We start from the raw sequence: 17,888 nt of genomic DNA on the forward strand, positions 1-17,888 counted from the left end.
AAGACTTACCCTGAATTCCCAAGGCTGAAAGAGCAGAAAGTACCATTTGTTGAATCATTTCAGGCTGTAGAGCACCACCAGTAGAGGCACTAGAAATGGAAGGACCAACTGCGGAGCTCGTAGTGGCATGGAGTGCCTGCACGGAATGTTGTGTTGGTCGTGGAGGGCGCGTGGGACAATCAGAGATAATATGACCTTGTTGCTTGCAATAGTTACAAAACTTCTTATTGCAACTACGAGCGACATGGCCAAACTGTTTACACGAGAAACATTGGACTTGTCGCATATCACGACCTTTACCTCGGCTCTGAGCAGCATATGCAACAGGTTCAGAAGTGATAACATCACGAGACATGGTTCCTTGAGTAAGGAGACGTTGTTCCTCTCTGAGAAGTTCACCAACACATGTATCCAAAGATGGAACAGGATTTCTGTTCAGCAAAGCACCTCTAACAACCTCAAATTCCGGACGAAGTTTCATGAGAAATTGATCCCGCTTACTAGTGTCGTAGACAGCTTGGACATCCGCAAGAGAAGTCTTGGGAACGGCAGCAAATAGAATAGCATAGTGTTTTGTCCACAAATTCAAAAATTCAGAATAATAATCTTGAATTGACAAATTACCTTGTTTGTAATTGGCTATCTCTAGCTCCAACTGAAAACGTTTGGCCGTATTGTCTTGGTTGTAGATACGCTTCAAATAGTTCCACATTTCTTGACCAGTTGAAAAAGAGCGCAAATTATTGATCATATGAGGATCAATAGTATTGAGAATCCAGGAAATAATCTGAGCATCTTGGATTTCCCACGCATCTAAGGCGACTTTCTCTGTCGGTGCCTTAGAAACCCCATCAAGGTGACTCCATAATCCCTTTCCTTTAACATACATTTTGAATTGAAATTCCCAAGCAGCGTAATTCTTACCGGTAAAACGTACACAAAAGTTGTCTTTTTCAAAAGCCATCACGTGCACAAAGTTTTTTTTTTTTCAGTAATGTGCAGATAAGAAATTAAGAATAAAATAACTGAAGCTAGCAAAGGGATCAATCAAATGCTTTCTTAAACAACAGGTCTGTAACAAAAAAATTACCACGAGACAACCAAACGCGATCACGCAAGCAGCGACGGCTGAACGGAAACCAATAAACAAGCAGCGAAAATGACCCAGAAACGCAGTAACGAGCAGCAGCGAGAATGTAATGAGCAGCAGCGAGAATTTAATGAGCAGCAGCGAGAATGACCCAGAAACGCAGTAACGATCGGCAGCGAGAAAGACCCAGAAACGCAGTGACGAGCAGCAGCGAGAAACAACCCAAAAGCACAATCGCAACACCTGAGAATTGTAATCGACAATCAGGAATCGCGAAGATGAAACCAAGAATCGAACCGCAACCAGTTATAGTTGAGAGTTCGCAACGTAATCACGAAACAAGCAAGTACCAAGAACGGAAGGAACAATTTTCAAGAGCGACCCAGTGGGATGTCGCTGAATAAAGCCAAGATTAACTAAGAACTCACAGGTTTGATCGAACCTGCTGATACCATGTCACAATTTAGGGTTTGATGCCCTTTTTGCTTTGATATCTCTCAGTATAAATAATCGTTACAACATTTATATCTAATAATTACAAATTAAGAGAATCAAATCAAATCCTGATTTGTCTAACTAATTTTAGGAAAACTGATAAATATAATTATAAATTATTATTTATTTCCTGATTCACATGACCATCTAATGATTTGGGTTGAGCTTAAGCTCTAACCTGTTCCACTTATAAACACTTTTTTATGCTATATCATATTCAATGTAAGACTCTCAATATACCCCCTAAGCCCAAGACTGTACATCTAGAGCATGACCCGAGTGACCTGATAATGGGTGGTCAAACAAATATTGGATAGAGTCTGATGCTATCTTTCAACCCTACAAAACCATATTACATTGAATATGAGATTCTCAACAAGTACAAGACCATCATTTTATTTTTTTATAAGTATCTTCAGTGAGGAATTTTCACAGAACCGACATCTTAATCACAAAATGTTGGAGGCAGTGGCCTTTGATTAGAGGTTCAGTTTGATGCTTCTAATGGAAATGTTGAATGAGAGAAAATGAGAGAGAGATATGGTGAAACTGTGTCTGAACTACACAACGAAGTCGGTTTTATATAGACTCAGGACAATAAATACAAAAATAAATATAAGAGATACTATCCTTATTTACATGATATGATGTGATATGTAAGAAATATAAAGATCATAAATATATTTTCAACATTCCCCCTCAAGTTGAAGCATATAAATCATATGCATCAAACTTGTTACATATATAACTGATTCGAGGACCTCTCAAGAACTTAGTGAATACATCTACCAATTGATCGTTGGAATTAACAAAGTTAGGTGTGATGTCGCCTGATTCGATCTTCTCCCTTACAAAGTGACACTCTATCTCAATATGTTTGGTCCTCTCATGAAAAATTGGATTAGGGGCAATGTGCAATGGTGCTTGATTATCATAGATTAATGTCATTTTTGTTGCCTCTTCAAATTGAAGTTTTTTGAGTAACAATTTCAACCAAATGAGCTCGTAAGTCACTAATGCCATAACCATGTATTCAGTTTCAACGCTAGATCTTACAACTACACTTTGTTTCTTACTCTTCCAGGATATTAAGTTTCTTCCCACAAGTACACAATGCTCAGAAGTAGATCTCCTATCAATGGGTGAACCTGTCCAATTGGCATCTGAATAACCATCTAAGTATGTCCCCTGTTTTCATAAATTAGACCTTTTCTTGAAGCACCTTTAATGTATTTCAAGATTCGTATTACAACATCCCAATATTCTTGGCAAGGAGAGTTTAAGAATTGACTTACCACACTGACTGCAAAAGAAATGTCTGGAGGTGACTGTGAGGTAGTTTAATTTACCAACCAATCTTCTGTATCTCTCTGAATTTGAAAATGGCTCCCCATGATTAGGTAGAAGTTTGACATTTGGATCCATAAAAGTATCAACTGACTTGACATTCAATAAATCTGTCTCTTCAAGAATATCCATGGCATATTTCCTTTATGAAATTACTAAGCCGTCCTTAGATTGGGCTACCTGAATATCCAAGAAGTAGCGGAGTTTGCCACGATCTTTAGTTTGAAACCGATAAGATAGATGTTTCAATTGGAGTATGTTCTGCTGATCACTACCAATTATGACAATATCATCTACATAAACAATCAAGTAAATGCACCATTGGACTGAATGACAATAAAAAAGAGAATGATCAGCTTCACTTCGAATCATACCAAGTTGTTGCAATATTGTGCTAAATCTGTCAAACCAAGCTCGAGTAGATTGTTTAAGATCATAGAGAGATCTGTGAAGTCGACAAACCATGGCAGATGACTCCTCTTGAGCAACAAATCCAAATGGTTGCTCCATATACACTTCTTCAAGGTCCCCATGCAATAATGCATCTTTAATGTCAAATTGGTGAAGAGACCAATGTCTGATGGCTGCAATAGAGAGGAGTGGTCTAACATATGCCATCTTAGCCACAAGTGAGAAAGTATCACTTTAATTAGGGTAAAAAATTTGAGTGTACCCTTTTGCCACCAAACAAGCTTTAAAGCGATCAATCTTACCATCAGGATCAACTTTCACCGTATAAAGCCAACAACATCCTACTAAAGACTTTCCAGATGGTAAAGGAACCAATTCCTAGGTACCACTACTCTGAAGTGCACAAATCTCATAAATTATTGTTTGCGTCTACTCTGGGTGGGATAAAGCTTCACCTGGAGATTTAGGAATAGAAATAGAAGACAAGGAAGACAAGCAAGCATAATGCAAAGGAGAAAGGCGATGGTAACTCAAACCAATGTAATGAGGGGATGTATTACGAGTAGGATGTATACCTTTACATTAAAGGAGGAGGCGGCGGCGATGGGGCGTCTGGAATGACCTCGTATCAAGAACAGTTGTAGGGACATGTACAACCGATGGTGGTTGACGATGACGGTATGTCTGAAGAGGTTGAACAATTGGAGGATCCATAAGAGGAGTCTCAAGTGGGACAACGGGAGGGGTCATCAGAGGTGTCTCAGGTGGGACATACGTAATAGGTCATAGTGGTAAAAGAGAAGGTGAAACAGACTCTGGTAGGTCCACATAAATGGTTGCAGACAAATGGCCAGGAAACGACTCAATATGAGGTATCGTCGAAGAGTAGGAGAATAATAATGATAACCTTTTTGGGACCAATGATAGCCAAGAAAGACACATTTTAGTGATCAAGCTGAAAGTTTGTCAAGATCAGAAGTAAGATTGTGGACAAAACATGTAGACCTGAAGACATGAGGAGGAAGTGAGTGAAGAGGATTGAGTGAGGGACTTTGTTATCAAAGACAGATGAAGGCGTGCGATTTATAAGATAACACGTCGTTAGAACAACATCGTCTAAAAAATGAGTCAATCGACTAATAGAAATTAAATTAAATGGGCATCCAGGCACATAAAGGACATATGTAACTAACAGAGATGGGAGGATTTGGACAATGCTAATCCCTTGGGACTGTGTTTTGAAATCATTGGCTGAGACTATTCTAGGTAAATAACCAGAGGTAGTGAGAGAGGAGAAAAGAGCATTATTACATGTAATGTGGTCAAATGCACCAGAATTGAGAATCCATGGGCTAAGAGAAGATGAGATGCAAATAGGTGAACTACTACTTTGTGCGGCCGAAATATCAGAGCTAGAGTTATGACAATACTCTACCCACCGAAGGAAATCTTCATAAGTAGCCATAATCAGTAAGCAGTTACCTAGAACCAGCAACAAAACAGTAGCGGAAGAGGCAAAAGAATTTTTTTTTGCAATGAACAGTGAAGCGACTGATTAGCTGAAAAATAAAATAACAGTGATGAAGAAGGGGGTAAACCGTAATTGGGATACGGTTTACCTAAAAAAAATCTCACTGAAGGACAATGGATCCCTGGGTAATCACGGTATAGGATTGTCTCTCAATAGGCTCTAGATACTATGTTGAATGAGAGAAAATGAGAGAGACATATGGTGAAACTGTTTGTGTGAACTGCACAACGGATTCGGTTATATATAGGCTCAAAACAATAAATACAAAAATAAATATAAAAGATACTATCCCTATTTGCATTATATGATGTGATATGTAATAAATACAAAGATCATAAATATATTTTCAACGGAAGAAAATTTGTAACGTCTAGTTCTTCATAGACCACTTGCAAAAAGTAATCAAAGCCAGTGTCACAAGTTCTTCATAGATCACTTGCAAAAAGTAATCAAAGCCAATGCCACAATAGTGGTTGCTGATGAAGAAGTATGCATCGATGGAGTGCCACAATTGCGGCGAGGGAGGGAAAAGAGAGAATTCAGAAGCCACGATAGATCACAAATAAGCTTTGGATGCCATGACAGAACTTGATAGAAAATGTGTGTGTGTGTGAGAGAGAAAGAGAAAGAGGGGGGTAATCTTGTTAGAAACGTTAATTTACTGAAAATTTATCTAAGTTTACAAAGTCTGAAGTATTTATACAAAATACCAAAGTTTAATTTTCAAGCTATTCTCATAACAGAAACCTATAGAGCTACTATGACAGAAATGTAGCCTTCAACAAAGGTCTTTTATAACACCCTTAACAAACTGAAGAGTATTCCAGAATAGTTAAGTAACAATTAATTACATAACACAATATATATTTTCTAGATGGAGTCTTCTTTTCTAATCTCATTTATATCTTTACTGTTCACACGAATTTGTGGTCATATTTAGGCAAACGCCAAAAGTTAGAGTTCTGTGAAAGTTGTATTCACAATTCTATACAGTTTTGTTTGTTTGCAGAAAATAACCTGTAGTGGTGTCCTATGGATATTAACTTTCCTCATTTGAGTATTAAAGCCGTGGTTCCAATTGTAATCTGTTTTGGAATATGATTACAGATTTTTCTAGATGATGTTAAAGTGATCGAACAGCTGATTGAAATGGTTTTCTTCACACTAACTGTTCTTGGTGGTTATAGACAGGTCTTTCTCAATTCGGCTCTTTACATGTTGATCTTCTGTGTTGTCAATCCGTATTGAGCTTTACATGTATTTTGCAGGAAGGCCATGCTTTTAGTCATGTGCACCTTTTGCATTCAACTCTTGTAGCGTGCAATTTATATCTGATAACAGGGTTTATTTCAACACAATGGAGAGATATTGTACAAGTATTGCTTGCACATCCCAAGGTACATGATCACCTCCACCTCGCGTCTTAAATTCTTCAGTCATAAACATTATTTTGTTTGCATCTATTTGTTTGAACTGGTTTAAAAAATTGTTTTTATATTATTGTTACTATTTCAAATCCTTTTTTCTTGATCTTTCTCTACTTTTAGCTTGGTAAACATCTCTCTCTATCTTGCGGTCATTTTATATATGATGGATCCAAATTACTTTAACATAATACTTGTATTTTCTCCATTTTTCATTCTAAGCTGTGATTTTTGTACCACTTGCTAACTTTGCATTTAGTGTACTCCGTTTCACTCTTAAATAGGCGAACTCTGTATATTTCTAAGGCTTGTTTCCATATTTTAAGTTTCCCTTTATTTCTTCCCTCATCTCTCCAATTAAAACTGTATCATCCAGAAAAAGCAAGCACCATAACATATCTCTTGTATATTTTTAATTGTCAGCAAAAATGGCTTGATGCCTTTCTCATTGTTATTCCTCGTATAAATAGAGATTATAGTCTATACAGGTAATTACAATGAATAATTACAATTAATGATAACAAATCAATTTCTTATTTGTGTAACTTATTCTAGGGACAAATTGATAAATATAATTAATGAGATTAATCAATTCCTGATTCACATCCCCCCTCAAATTGATGCGGTTGGTCAAGTAGCATCAATTTGTTAACAAGAAACTGATGGTGCGGACGAGGAACAGCTTTAGTAAGAATATCTGCAATCTGCAATTGAGTGTTGACATGAGGAAGTGAAATAACATGATTATCATAGGCCTCCCTAATAGAATGAAAATCTACTTCAATGTGCTTTGTGCGCTCATGAAAAACTGGAATGGCAACAATTTGAATGGCACTTGTATTGTCAGCATAGAGAGATGTTGACTTTGTTTGAGGAAACCCAAGTTCAGACAAAAGACCACGAAGCCAAATTATTTCAGAACAAACAATAGACATGGCACGATACTCGAATTCAGTAGAGGATTTAGAGACTCTTGATTGCTTCTTACTTTTCCATGAACTCAATGAAGAACTAAGAAACATGCACCAACCGGTGACAGAGCGCCGAGTGTCAGGACACCCGACCCAATCAGCAACACTGTAAGCAATCAATTTAGGAGGTGTCCCAATAGGAAAGAACAAACCCCGGTGAGAGGTACCTTTCAAGTAGCGAATTATACGACGGCAACTGCTAAGTGAAGATGACGAGGAGAGTGCATGAACGGACTTACCTGTTGGACAACAAACGATATGTCAGGTCGAGTAATGGTCAAGTAATTAAGACTACCCACGAGTTGCCGATACAATAGAGGTTTGATCAAAAGGTCGCCCTCATCATGATGGTATTTAACATTAACTTCAAGAGGAGTATCCACCAGGTTAGTTGATTGGAGGCCATCCATAGAAATCAAGTCTATGGCATACTTATGCTATTGGAGAAATATACCCTTGGAGGTGTAATGAACCTTAAGACCAAGAAAATAATGCAAATTACCGAGGTCTTTCATATGGAATGAGGCTCGCAATTGTTGTTTAAGTTCCTGGATGGATGTCATATCATAACCAGTAATAACCATATCATCAACATAAAGAAGAAGAAGAACAATGCATGTAGAGGTGCGGTGAATGAACAAAGATGAGTCATATTGGCTTTGAGTAAAAAAGAACCCAAGTACAATGGAACGAAACTTTTTATACCATGCTCCGGGAGCCTGTTTCAAACCATACAAGGAGCGTTTGAGTTTGCACACACCCTTAGATGAAAAGAATAAGCCCTGAGGAGGAGTCATATAAATATCTTCAGTCAGATCACCATGAAGAAATGCATTCTTCACATCCATCTGATGAAGAGTCCACCCATTAGAAGCAGCTATAGAGAGCACAGTTCGAACAGTTTTCATTTTGGCAACGGGTGCAAATGTCTCGTCATAATCAATTTCATATTTCTGCTTGTTTCCTAAGGCAACCGATCGAGCCTTGTAACGGTTGAGGGAACCATCATAATTCATTTTCACATAATACACCCATTCGCAACCTATGAGTTTGATATGAGGAGGACAAGAGACAATATCCCATGTGAAATTGTCTTGGAGAGCCTGAAGTTCCTCATTCATTGCTTTTACCCATCGCACATCTTTAACAGCCTGTGAGTAGCAAGTAGGAATAGAGATACTAGAGAGAGAGGCAGATAGAGAAGTATGCGAGGAATTATACCTGTCTGGTGAATATCTATCAGGTGCTCGAGACGCTCTACTAGAACGTCGTGGTGCAGTGGCTACAGGATCAGGTGAGGGATCAGTGTCGGGAAGAGGGATGGGAACCTGCTGTTTGGGTTTTCAAACATATACATTGTCTGGCTTAAAACGTTTTATAGATTGATGCATAATAGCAAAGTTTGGAAGCATAGCAAAATCATTCATGGAAGGAGTAAGGCAAGAAAACATAAATTGATTATAAAAAAATGTCACATTCCTAGAAATGCGGAAACGATGGTTAGAAACATTATAACACACAAAACCTTATGAGATTGACTATACCCCATAAATGCGCATTGAACAGATTGTGCTCCAAGCTTATGCATTTCATACGGAGGTAGGTGAACAAAACATACACATCCAAAAGTATGTAAGGCACTATAATTAGGGTGAGTTTTAAAAATACGAAAGAAAGGAGAGTTAAGATCAATAACCATAGAAGGAAGGCGATAGATTAAAAAAACTATCGTGGATAGAGCCTTTACCCAAAACCTAGTGGGTATAGAAGCTTGGAGAAGTAAGGTGCGCGTCACATCAAGGAAATGACGATTTTTACATTATGCCATCCATTTCGTTGGGGGATATGGGGACAAGAACGTTGAGACAAAATGCCTTTCTGTTGAAGGTACTCCTGAAACTCATGAGACATATATTCACCACCAGAGTCAAAGCGAAAATTTTTAATAGTTGTTTGAAACTGAATTTCAACATATGTCAAAAATTTCTTAAACATAGAAAACACTTCAAATTAAGATCGGAGAAAATATATCCAAATAAAACGACTATAATCATCAATAAATGTGACCAAATATTTATAGTGAGCATGGGAAGCGATAGGAGACATACCCCACACATTACTATGAATCATCTCAAAACAAGTGGAGACACGATGAGCACCAGAGGAAAAAGGAAGTGTTTTACTTTTAGCTAATTTGCAAACAAAACATGAAACAGATACAGTAGAAACAACATGTTTATTTTCCAACAAATCAGTTTTAAATAAATGAGACAAAACAGCAGAGTTTGGATTAATAGACAATAAATTGGAAGCAAGTTCGGGTGATACAAGCACATTTTGAAAATTAGAGTTGATGTCACCAACGTTCGTAATAGGGAGGGTATTACCACCAGCAATTTGAATTTGTTGATTGTCGTGATAAGACTGTAAATTGTGCTAATACGCAGAAGAACCTGTCATGTGATTCGATGCACCAAAATCAAGAAACCATGGATGAGAAACATCAGAAGATTTACCCTGAATGTCCAAGGCTGAAAGTGCAGAAAGTACCATTTGTTGAATCATTTCAGGCTGAATGGTACCACCCTTAGATGCACCACTAGAAGAAGGACCAACTGCAGGTCTTGTCGTGGCATGGAATGCCTGCACCGAACGTTGTGTGGGTCGTGGGGGACGTGTGGGACAGTCAGAGATGAGATGACCTTGTTGTTTGCAGTAATTACAAAACTTCTTACTGCAACTACGAGCAACATGTCCAAATTGGTTGCATGAGAAGCATTGGACCTGTCGCATACGACTTTTACCTCTACTCTGGGCAACATATGCAACTGTCACAGGTTCAGAAACAACAACGTCACGAGACATGGCTCCTTGAGTAAGGAGACGTTGCTCCTCCCTGAGAAGCTCACCAACACATATATCCAAAGAGGGGACAAAACTCTTATTCAGTAAAGCACCTTTAACGGCCTCAAATTCCGGGCAAAGCTTCATGATAAATTGATCCCTCCTACTGGTATTGTAGACAGCTTGGACATCTGCAGAGAAGTCTTGGGAACAACAACATGTATAATGGCAAAGTTTTCTGTCCACAAATTTTAAAAACCAAAATAGTATTCCTGAACAGACAAATTACCATGTTTGTAATTGGCTATCTCTAACTCCAACTAAAAACGTTTGGCTGTATTGTCTTGGTTGTAAATACGCTTCAAATAATTCAACATTTCTTAGGCAGTTGAGAAAGAGCGCAAATTATTGATCATTTGAGGATCAATAGTATTGAGAATCCAAGAAATAATTTGAGCATCTTTGATTTCCCACGCGTCTAAAGCAACTGTCTCTGTTGGTGCCTTAGAAACTCCATCCAAGTGACTCCATAATCCTTTCCCTTTGACATACATCTTGAATTGAAATTCCCAAGTAACGTAGTTCTTGCCAGTGAAGCGAACACAAAACTGATCTCTTTCTTTTTCCAAAGCCATGAAAACCAATATTGTTGCAGCCAACAACAAAATGGACGGGACAGCAATACGTGAACAGAACAGAATCACAATTTGTACTGGTGAATAGAGGTTGGAACCTAACACGTGCACAAACATAGACTTGCGAACAAGAATAAGTGAACAAATACCGTGACGAGCCAAAATCGAAGCAGAAATCAGAAACGCAAGCGAACAAATTCGACGATGAACAAACTTGATCCCAGAATCACAAATTGAAGCAGAAATTCAATTGCGACCAAGGAGAATCAGATTGCAAGCAAGAGTTACGAACAATGACAACCGAGACCAAGAAACCACGAGCAAGAAAGCAAAAAGGGATTTCGAAAAATTCGAAAACCTAAACTCCAAGAAATTTAGGATCGTAACAAGCTGATACCATGTCAGTAAAAATGGCTTGATGCTTTTCTCATTGTTATTCCTCGTATAAATAAAGATTATAGTCTATACAGGTAATTACAACGAATAATTATAATTAATGAGAACAAATCAATTTCTGATTTGTGTAACTTATTCTAGGGACAAATTGATAAATATAATTAATGAGATTAATCAATTCCTGATTCACATTAATATGCACCTCTGGCTATAGCTCTATCATTCACAAAAAAGCATGCAAAATAGCACGTTGTTGTGCATTAAGCACGTCTAGAAACAAAGATAAAAAGATAAGGGTTTAAAGTCGACCATGGGTGCACACCTATATCTATAGAGATATATTTTGTTTCTTGTACTCACACTAGTCGTGATGCCTTCATACATATTTTCTCATCAATCGAAACTTTTTTCTTGAAGTCTTCTACACCTCCCTAAGTCCCCTATCTTATGCATTTTTTCAGATCAGTAAAAACCATGTGTAAGTCTCCTTGACATAAACAAAATTGATTTTCTGTGATATTTCTTTTTCTTAATCTCTGCATTAGTTTTACTCGTACAATTTCGTATATGTCTCATGAGTTTAATCTCCTTATAATTTTTGCAATTTTGTGTGTTATGTTTGTTCTTAACAACGAATACTAACATACTGTCTCCAAACATTTGGCATACTCTTAGACCTCAATCTTGTTGGATAACTTTGTGAAATTTATATTTTTCCAAACACCGAAAAATAAAGGAATTTTTTATGTCAATTGATTATTAACTGAAATATATACCAATTCAAGTAGCATTTCTTTCAATCCGTTTGATGCATCCTTCTAAAATTTATTCTGGTCAGCTAAATTCTTGTATATAGTCTCTGTTATGAAACAGCTCTCCCTAATAGCTTAAGTTATTGGGTGAAAGCACATAAATGGTTTGATTACATCCTAGAATTTACATCTCTTACCAAGTTTCTATTTCTAGAAGTTAATATTATTACTCATTAGCTGATGATACATTTTCGTGCTATGGATAATCATGAATTCTATGACAGGTTGACATATTTATGGATGCTGCTTTTGGATCAGTTCGTGTGGTTGTTAGGTCTGTTGAGACTACACTGGCAACTTATAATGAAGATATGTCCACGGAATCAAATTCGACAGCAGAAAGAGTAGTTTATTATCTCTGCCAGCAGTGTGAAGCTTCTTTGCAGTTTCTTCAGTTATTATGTCAGCAAAGATTGTTTAAGGAGCGCCTTCTTAAGAATAAGGTTTCCAAACTAAACTTATTGCATACATTTTGAGCAGCTCATCATGGGTGACTTTATATGAGATTAATCTTCTAAAGTTTGTTTGGAGATGCGGACAGTTTGGAAGCCCAGCTCACAATACAATTTATTAAAATTGGAAGCTCAATAAATAAATCACACTAAACTCCTTCTATAGTAAAAAAGTCAATTAATTATATATACATTGTTGTCTGAATAAAGAGAGTCATCATATGTCTAAAAAATTAGAGTAGCATCTTGTTAGAATATTAGAAAATATCTTATAATATCTTTTATATTATATTAGAGTATCTTGAGTTATTTTCTATAATCAATTTATATCATAGAGATATCTTAGAATATCTCTAATAATTATTATGATTTGTTCCTGATTTAGGATTGACTCTATGTTTTTCTATAAATAGATATTAGTATTGAGTCTTTTGTAATCAAGTTAGCATAAAGCTATTATTAATAATATTCAAACCCTTATTATTTTCTCTTTTCCTTTTCTCTAAAATCCCACAATTTCAACATGGTATCTAGAGTCTATTTCGATCATTCTTGAACAATTTTGCCGTTGTTCCGCTTCCGAGTTCCCAACAGTTAGTAAATATAATCATAGTTTCTCTTTTTTCAACATGAACATTCCTTTTTCAAACCACTATCGTGTTACATTCCAACACCGGTTTACGTTTTCCGTTTAGTTCGCTACTGCCGCCGTCATCGTCACTGTTTCCGCACTTTTCCGGCAAACAACCCTTTGCCCTCCAAAAAAAATAAAAATCCAAAAAAGTTAAAGTTTCTCCGTCGTATCCCTTATCTGTTCCGATCACCGGCGGTTTATCCTTAGTCTATTTACACACAAAGAAGAAGAAAAAAAAATTGTGAAGTAGTTTGGTTAGGGTTTATTTTTTATTAATTTATTATTATCATCAATTTGAAGTGGTGATGGCTCACGTTCAGGTTCAGCATCAAACTCCCGCCGTCGTGTCGGCTCCTTTGAACGGTGTGGTTGCCACACTCAACCCGAACTTCATTACAAAGTCGTTGTACGATGGTGACCTTGACTTAAATGTCAACGATTCTCAACTTTACGATCTATTCAATCAGGTTGGCCAAGTCGTTTTGGTTAGGGTTTGCAAGGATTTGGCTTCGCGTCGTTCACTTGGTTATGGTTATCTTAATTTCAGTAACCCTCAGGATGCAGCTAGGGCATTGGATATGCAGAATTTTACTCCACTGAACAACAAATCTATTAGGGTTATGTATTCTCATCGGGATCCTAGTATTAGGAAGAATAGTACTACAAATACTTTTATCGAGAATTTGGATAAGACAATTGATCACAAAGCTATGTTTATGTGAAAAACCTATGTGAGTGGATGAGTTGAGAAAGATATTTGGAGAATATGGCACCATTACTAGTGCTGTTTTGGTGAGAGATGCAAATGGTAGGTCAAAGTGTTTTGGTTTTGTCAATTTCGAAAATCCAGACAATGCTGCTAATGACGTGGAGGCATTGAATGGAAAGAAATTTGACGAAAAGGAGTGGTATGTGGGGAAAGCCCTGAAAAAATTTGAACGGAAGCTTGAGCTGATAGGTCGGTTCGAGCAGACTGTTAAGGAATTTGTAAACAAATATCAAGGGGTGAATTTGTATATCAAGAACTTGGATGATTCCATTACTGATGAAAAGCTCAAAGAATTGTTCTCTGAGTTTGGCACAATTGCCTCATACAAAATTATGCAAAATCCAAAGTCAGTAGAGAATTAAGATTTGTCGCATTGTATTCATTGACCTCCTTGTTTGCAAATTTTGGGCCAAATGTTACCACATTTGTTGTGTCGGCGGAGATTTTTCCTGCTAGATTTCGATCTACTTGCCATGGAATATCATCAGCAACAGGGAAACTCGGGGCTATAGTTGGTGCATTTGGGTTCTTGTATTTGGCACAAAACAAGGACAAGAGTAAAGCAGATGCATGGTACCCAACAGGTATTGGGGTGAAAAATTATTTGCTACTGTTGGGTGTGGTTAACATTTTGGGCTTCCTTTTATACTTTCTTGGTGCACGGTTATTCTTTCTTCAACGGTTCCAGATCTGCCCTCACTTTTCAATGTTGATCAACAAAAATATGTGTTCTTGTTCAAACAACCATTATCTCTCCTGTTTTGGAAGCATTTTCTTACTTTGTTGATCAATCATGGCTTCGTTTTGTTAGAGTTGCACTGCTTCTTCTTCGGTGTTTGTCATGCAATTTAGTTCTTACTAATAGATTATAACAGTGGCTTCTATTTCTACCGACGATCATTTTGGTGGTGTCTCTTTTCCTACATATGAATCATATTAGTGATGACTTCTTCCTTCGTTGATAGTTATTTTGACGATGTCTTTTATTTTCATGACTCGCTTTATCTTGACAATTTGTCCCTGATACATTGGTCCCATCTTTGTCACAGATGTACTGACCTTGCTTTTTTCTACCTGAAGCATGCCTTTCTTTCCTTAAAGCAAATTCAAGTTTTAATATTTTGAGCCTCCGTTATTCTTGGTTTTGTTGAAGTTGTGGGATTTTAGAGAAAAGGAGGAGAAAAAATAATAAGGATTTGAATATTATTGTTAATAGCTTTATGATAACTTGATTACAAAAGATTCAGTACTAATCTCTATTTATAGAGAAACATAGACTTAATCCTAAATCAGGAACAAATCATAATAATAAAGAAAGATATTCTAAGATATTTCTATAATTATAAATTGATCATAAGAAATAATTTAAGATACTCTAATATAATATAAAAGATATTATAAGATATTTTCTAATATTCTAACACTCCCCCTCAAGCTAAAGCTTACTAACCTTTAGCTTGTTACAAGGAAACAATGTTTTGCTCTGCAAAATAATAAAAAGAATGGAAAAGCAACTCAGGGATGCAGGTGAAGTCGGAGAGAATTGCTATAAATATAGCCTAGCCGGAATGATCATTAGCATGAGAGAAATTCATGGCAAGCAATTGAACAAAGCAAAGTCTGTCCTTCTAAAGAACTGCATTTGGAAGCTTCAAACCAATAATATTAGAGATTCAAAATATTTAAACTTAAATTTGCTTCAAGGAGAGAGAGACATGCTTCAGAGAGAGAAAGGCAAGGACAATACATCTAGGACAAAGATAGGGCCAGTGTATTTGGGACAAATTGTCAAACTGTATGCATGTGGCTCGAAAGAAAAAACATAAAACAGATCTGGAACCAGGAAGAAAAACTCAATCTAGACGATTGAAACATTATGCCGGAAGGCAGACATACGCGCCTGAGCTCGAGGCTGTTGGTGGCGGCGCGTGAGATGAACACGGTGGATCTTGGAGGCACATGAGTTGCGTGGAGCAACTTTTGACCTAAAAGAAATCTGAGTTGTGGAGATTGGGAGATTCCGCACACAATGAAAGTGGTTGTGTCGGAAAACTTTTCCAGCAGTGATGGCAGGCAGCAGACGGCGGCGGCAGATCTACTCGCATGAGAGATTAGCAGCACGTGTGACGGCTTTTGGCGACGCGCTTTTAGACATGATTTGATTTGGAGATGACTGCTATTTGCAGAAAAATTTGCCGAAAATAGTGGCGGCGGCGGCAGTAGCAAATTGAATGGAAAACGAGTGAAACTTGTCCGAATGTTGAAAAAGAGAAATTATGATTATATTCCCTAACTGTTGGGAACTCGGCAACGGAACAACGACAAAATTGTTCAAGGATGATCCAAATAGGCTCTAGATACCATATTGAAGTTGTGGGATTTTAGAGAAAAGGAGAAAAGAAAATAATAAAGGTTTGAATATTATTGATAATAGCTTTATGCTAACTTGATTACAAAAGATTCAGTACTAATCTCTATTTATAGAGAAACATAGACTTAATCCTAAATCAGGAACAAATCATAATAATAGAGATATTCTAAGATATCTCTATGATTATAAATTGATCATAAGAAATAATTCAAAATACTCTAATATAATATAAAAGATATTATAAGATATTTTCTAATATTCTAACAGGTTTGAAACTTCTAAATGCAGTTTTTTTGAAGAACGGAGCTTACTTTGTTCAATTGTTTGTCATGAATTTCTTCTCTCAGGCTGATGATCAATCAGACTATCTGGCTATACTATATTTATAGCAATTCTCTCTGACTTTATATGCATCCCTGAGTTGCCTTTCCATCTTTTTTATTATTTTGTGGAGCAAAACATTGTTTTCTTGTAGCAAGCTACAACTTAGTAAGTTTTAGTTTGAGGAGGAGTGTTAGAATATTAGAAAATATCTTTTATATTATATTAGAGTATCTTGAGTTATTGTCTATGATCAATTTATAATCATAGAGATATCTTATAATATCTCTAATTATTATTATGATTTGTTCCTGATTTAGGATTGAGTCTATGTTTTTCTATAAATAGATATTAGTATTGAGTCTTTTGTAATCAAGTTAACATAAAACTATTATCAATAATATTCAAATCCTTATTATTTTCTCGTCTCCTTTTCTCTAAAATCCCACAACTTCAACACATCTCAATTTATGCCTTTTTGACTCATTGTGGTGCTTTATCTCAAAAAGTGGATGGACTGTAGAGCTCTTTTACATTATGGTTTTGTTTGTTTCAGTTTATTGTTGGTTTTTTTAGAATTTGGATTTTGCCTAACTCAATCTTACAAAACCGATTTGTAATGTGACGGGTGCTCGTTCTTTAAGATGATGCCTTTTTTTGGGTGAATTTTACGGATGACGCCTGTGTTATTATATTGATTTGTTGATTAATAATAGGACATTTGTTGCTTCATACATGTTTTTCGTTTACTTAACAGGAATTATGTGGAAAGGGGAGCATTCTTTTTCTTGCTCAATCCATCTTGAAGTTACACATTCAACCATCTACACCGAATAGAATCGCAGCAGCTATTTCTAGGCTAAAAGCTAAAGTACTTTCTATTGTGAGTCAAATGGAAAAGTTTGCTATAAATCCCCGCTTTTACCTTTAATCTACTCTATAATTTATGCATATTATAACAATAGTGTCACTGTTTTCATTTCTCAGTTGCTGAGTTTGTTTGAAGCAGAAAGCATTTCTTATCTTGACGAAGTAGCCAGCTCAACAAACAGTCTAGAATTGTCTAAATCTGTTGCATTTGAGGTTAGTTTTTGGCTAATGACAATAATTTGAACTGTTGAAGATAAAGGGCTGCATTGTATTAGTAGGATTTGACTGATAGTTGACTTGCAAAAGTTATAGCCTGATAACTACCTTATTCTGCTACTCTCATCATTTCATTGTTATCTGTGGGTATGTTGGTCATCAACTGCGATTGAATTTCTGAGTACTAAACATATAATATGGGTTGCTGTGTAAAAGATAAGCTCTTCAGTAAATCATAAAATTGATGTTGTTCCATGGTGGTCTGCATTAAGTATTTGTGCCATTAAGCATGCTGATGT

At 36.5% G+C, this 17,888-nt stretch overlaps 1 protein-coding gene across 1 annotated transcript in view; it reads left to right on the plus strand.

Moving 5' to 3' along the window:
- The window catches only part of LOC101491387 (nodulin homeobox-like), a 36,130-nt gene that overhangs the window by 13,823 nt on the left and 4,419 nt on the right, over positions 1-17,888 (plus strand). The window contains exons 6-10 of the mRNA XM_012715853.3: positions 5,982-6,065; positions 6,143-6,271; positions 12,181-12,399; positions 17,261-17,386; positions 17,491-17,586. Of these exons, the coding sequence (XP_012571307.1) occupies positions 5,982-6,065; positions 6,143-6,271; positions 12,181-12,399; positions 17,261-17,386; positions 17,491-17,586 (654 nt within the window). The remainder of the gene's footprint in view (positions 1-5,981; positions 6,066-6,142; positions 6,272-12,180; positions 12,400-17,260; positions 17,387-17,490; positions 17,587-17,888) is intronic.

Source organism: Cicer arietinum, chromosome 1 (genome assembly GCF_000331145.2).
Source record: "Cicer arietinum cultivar CDC Frontier isolate Library 1 chromosome 1, Cicar.CDCFrontier_v2.0, whole genome shotgun sequence".
NCBI classification, from domain to species: domain Eukaryota; kingdom Viridiplantae; phylum Streptophyta; class Magnoliopsida; order Fabales; family Fabaceae; genus Cicer; species Cicer arietinum.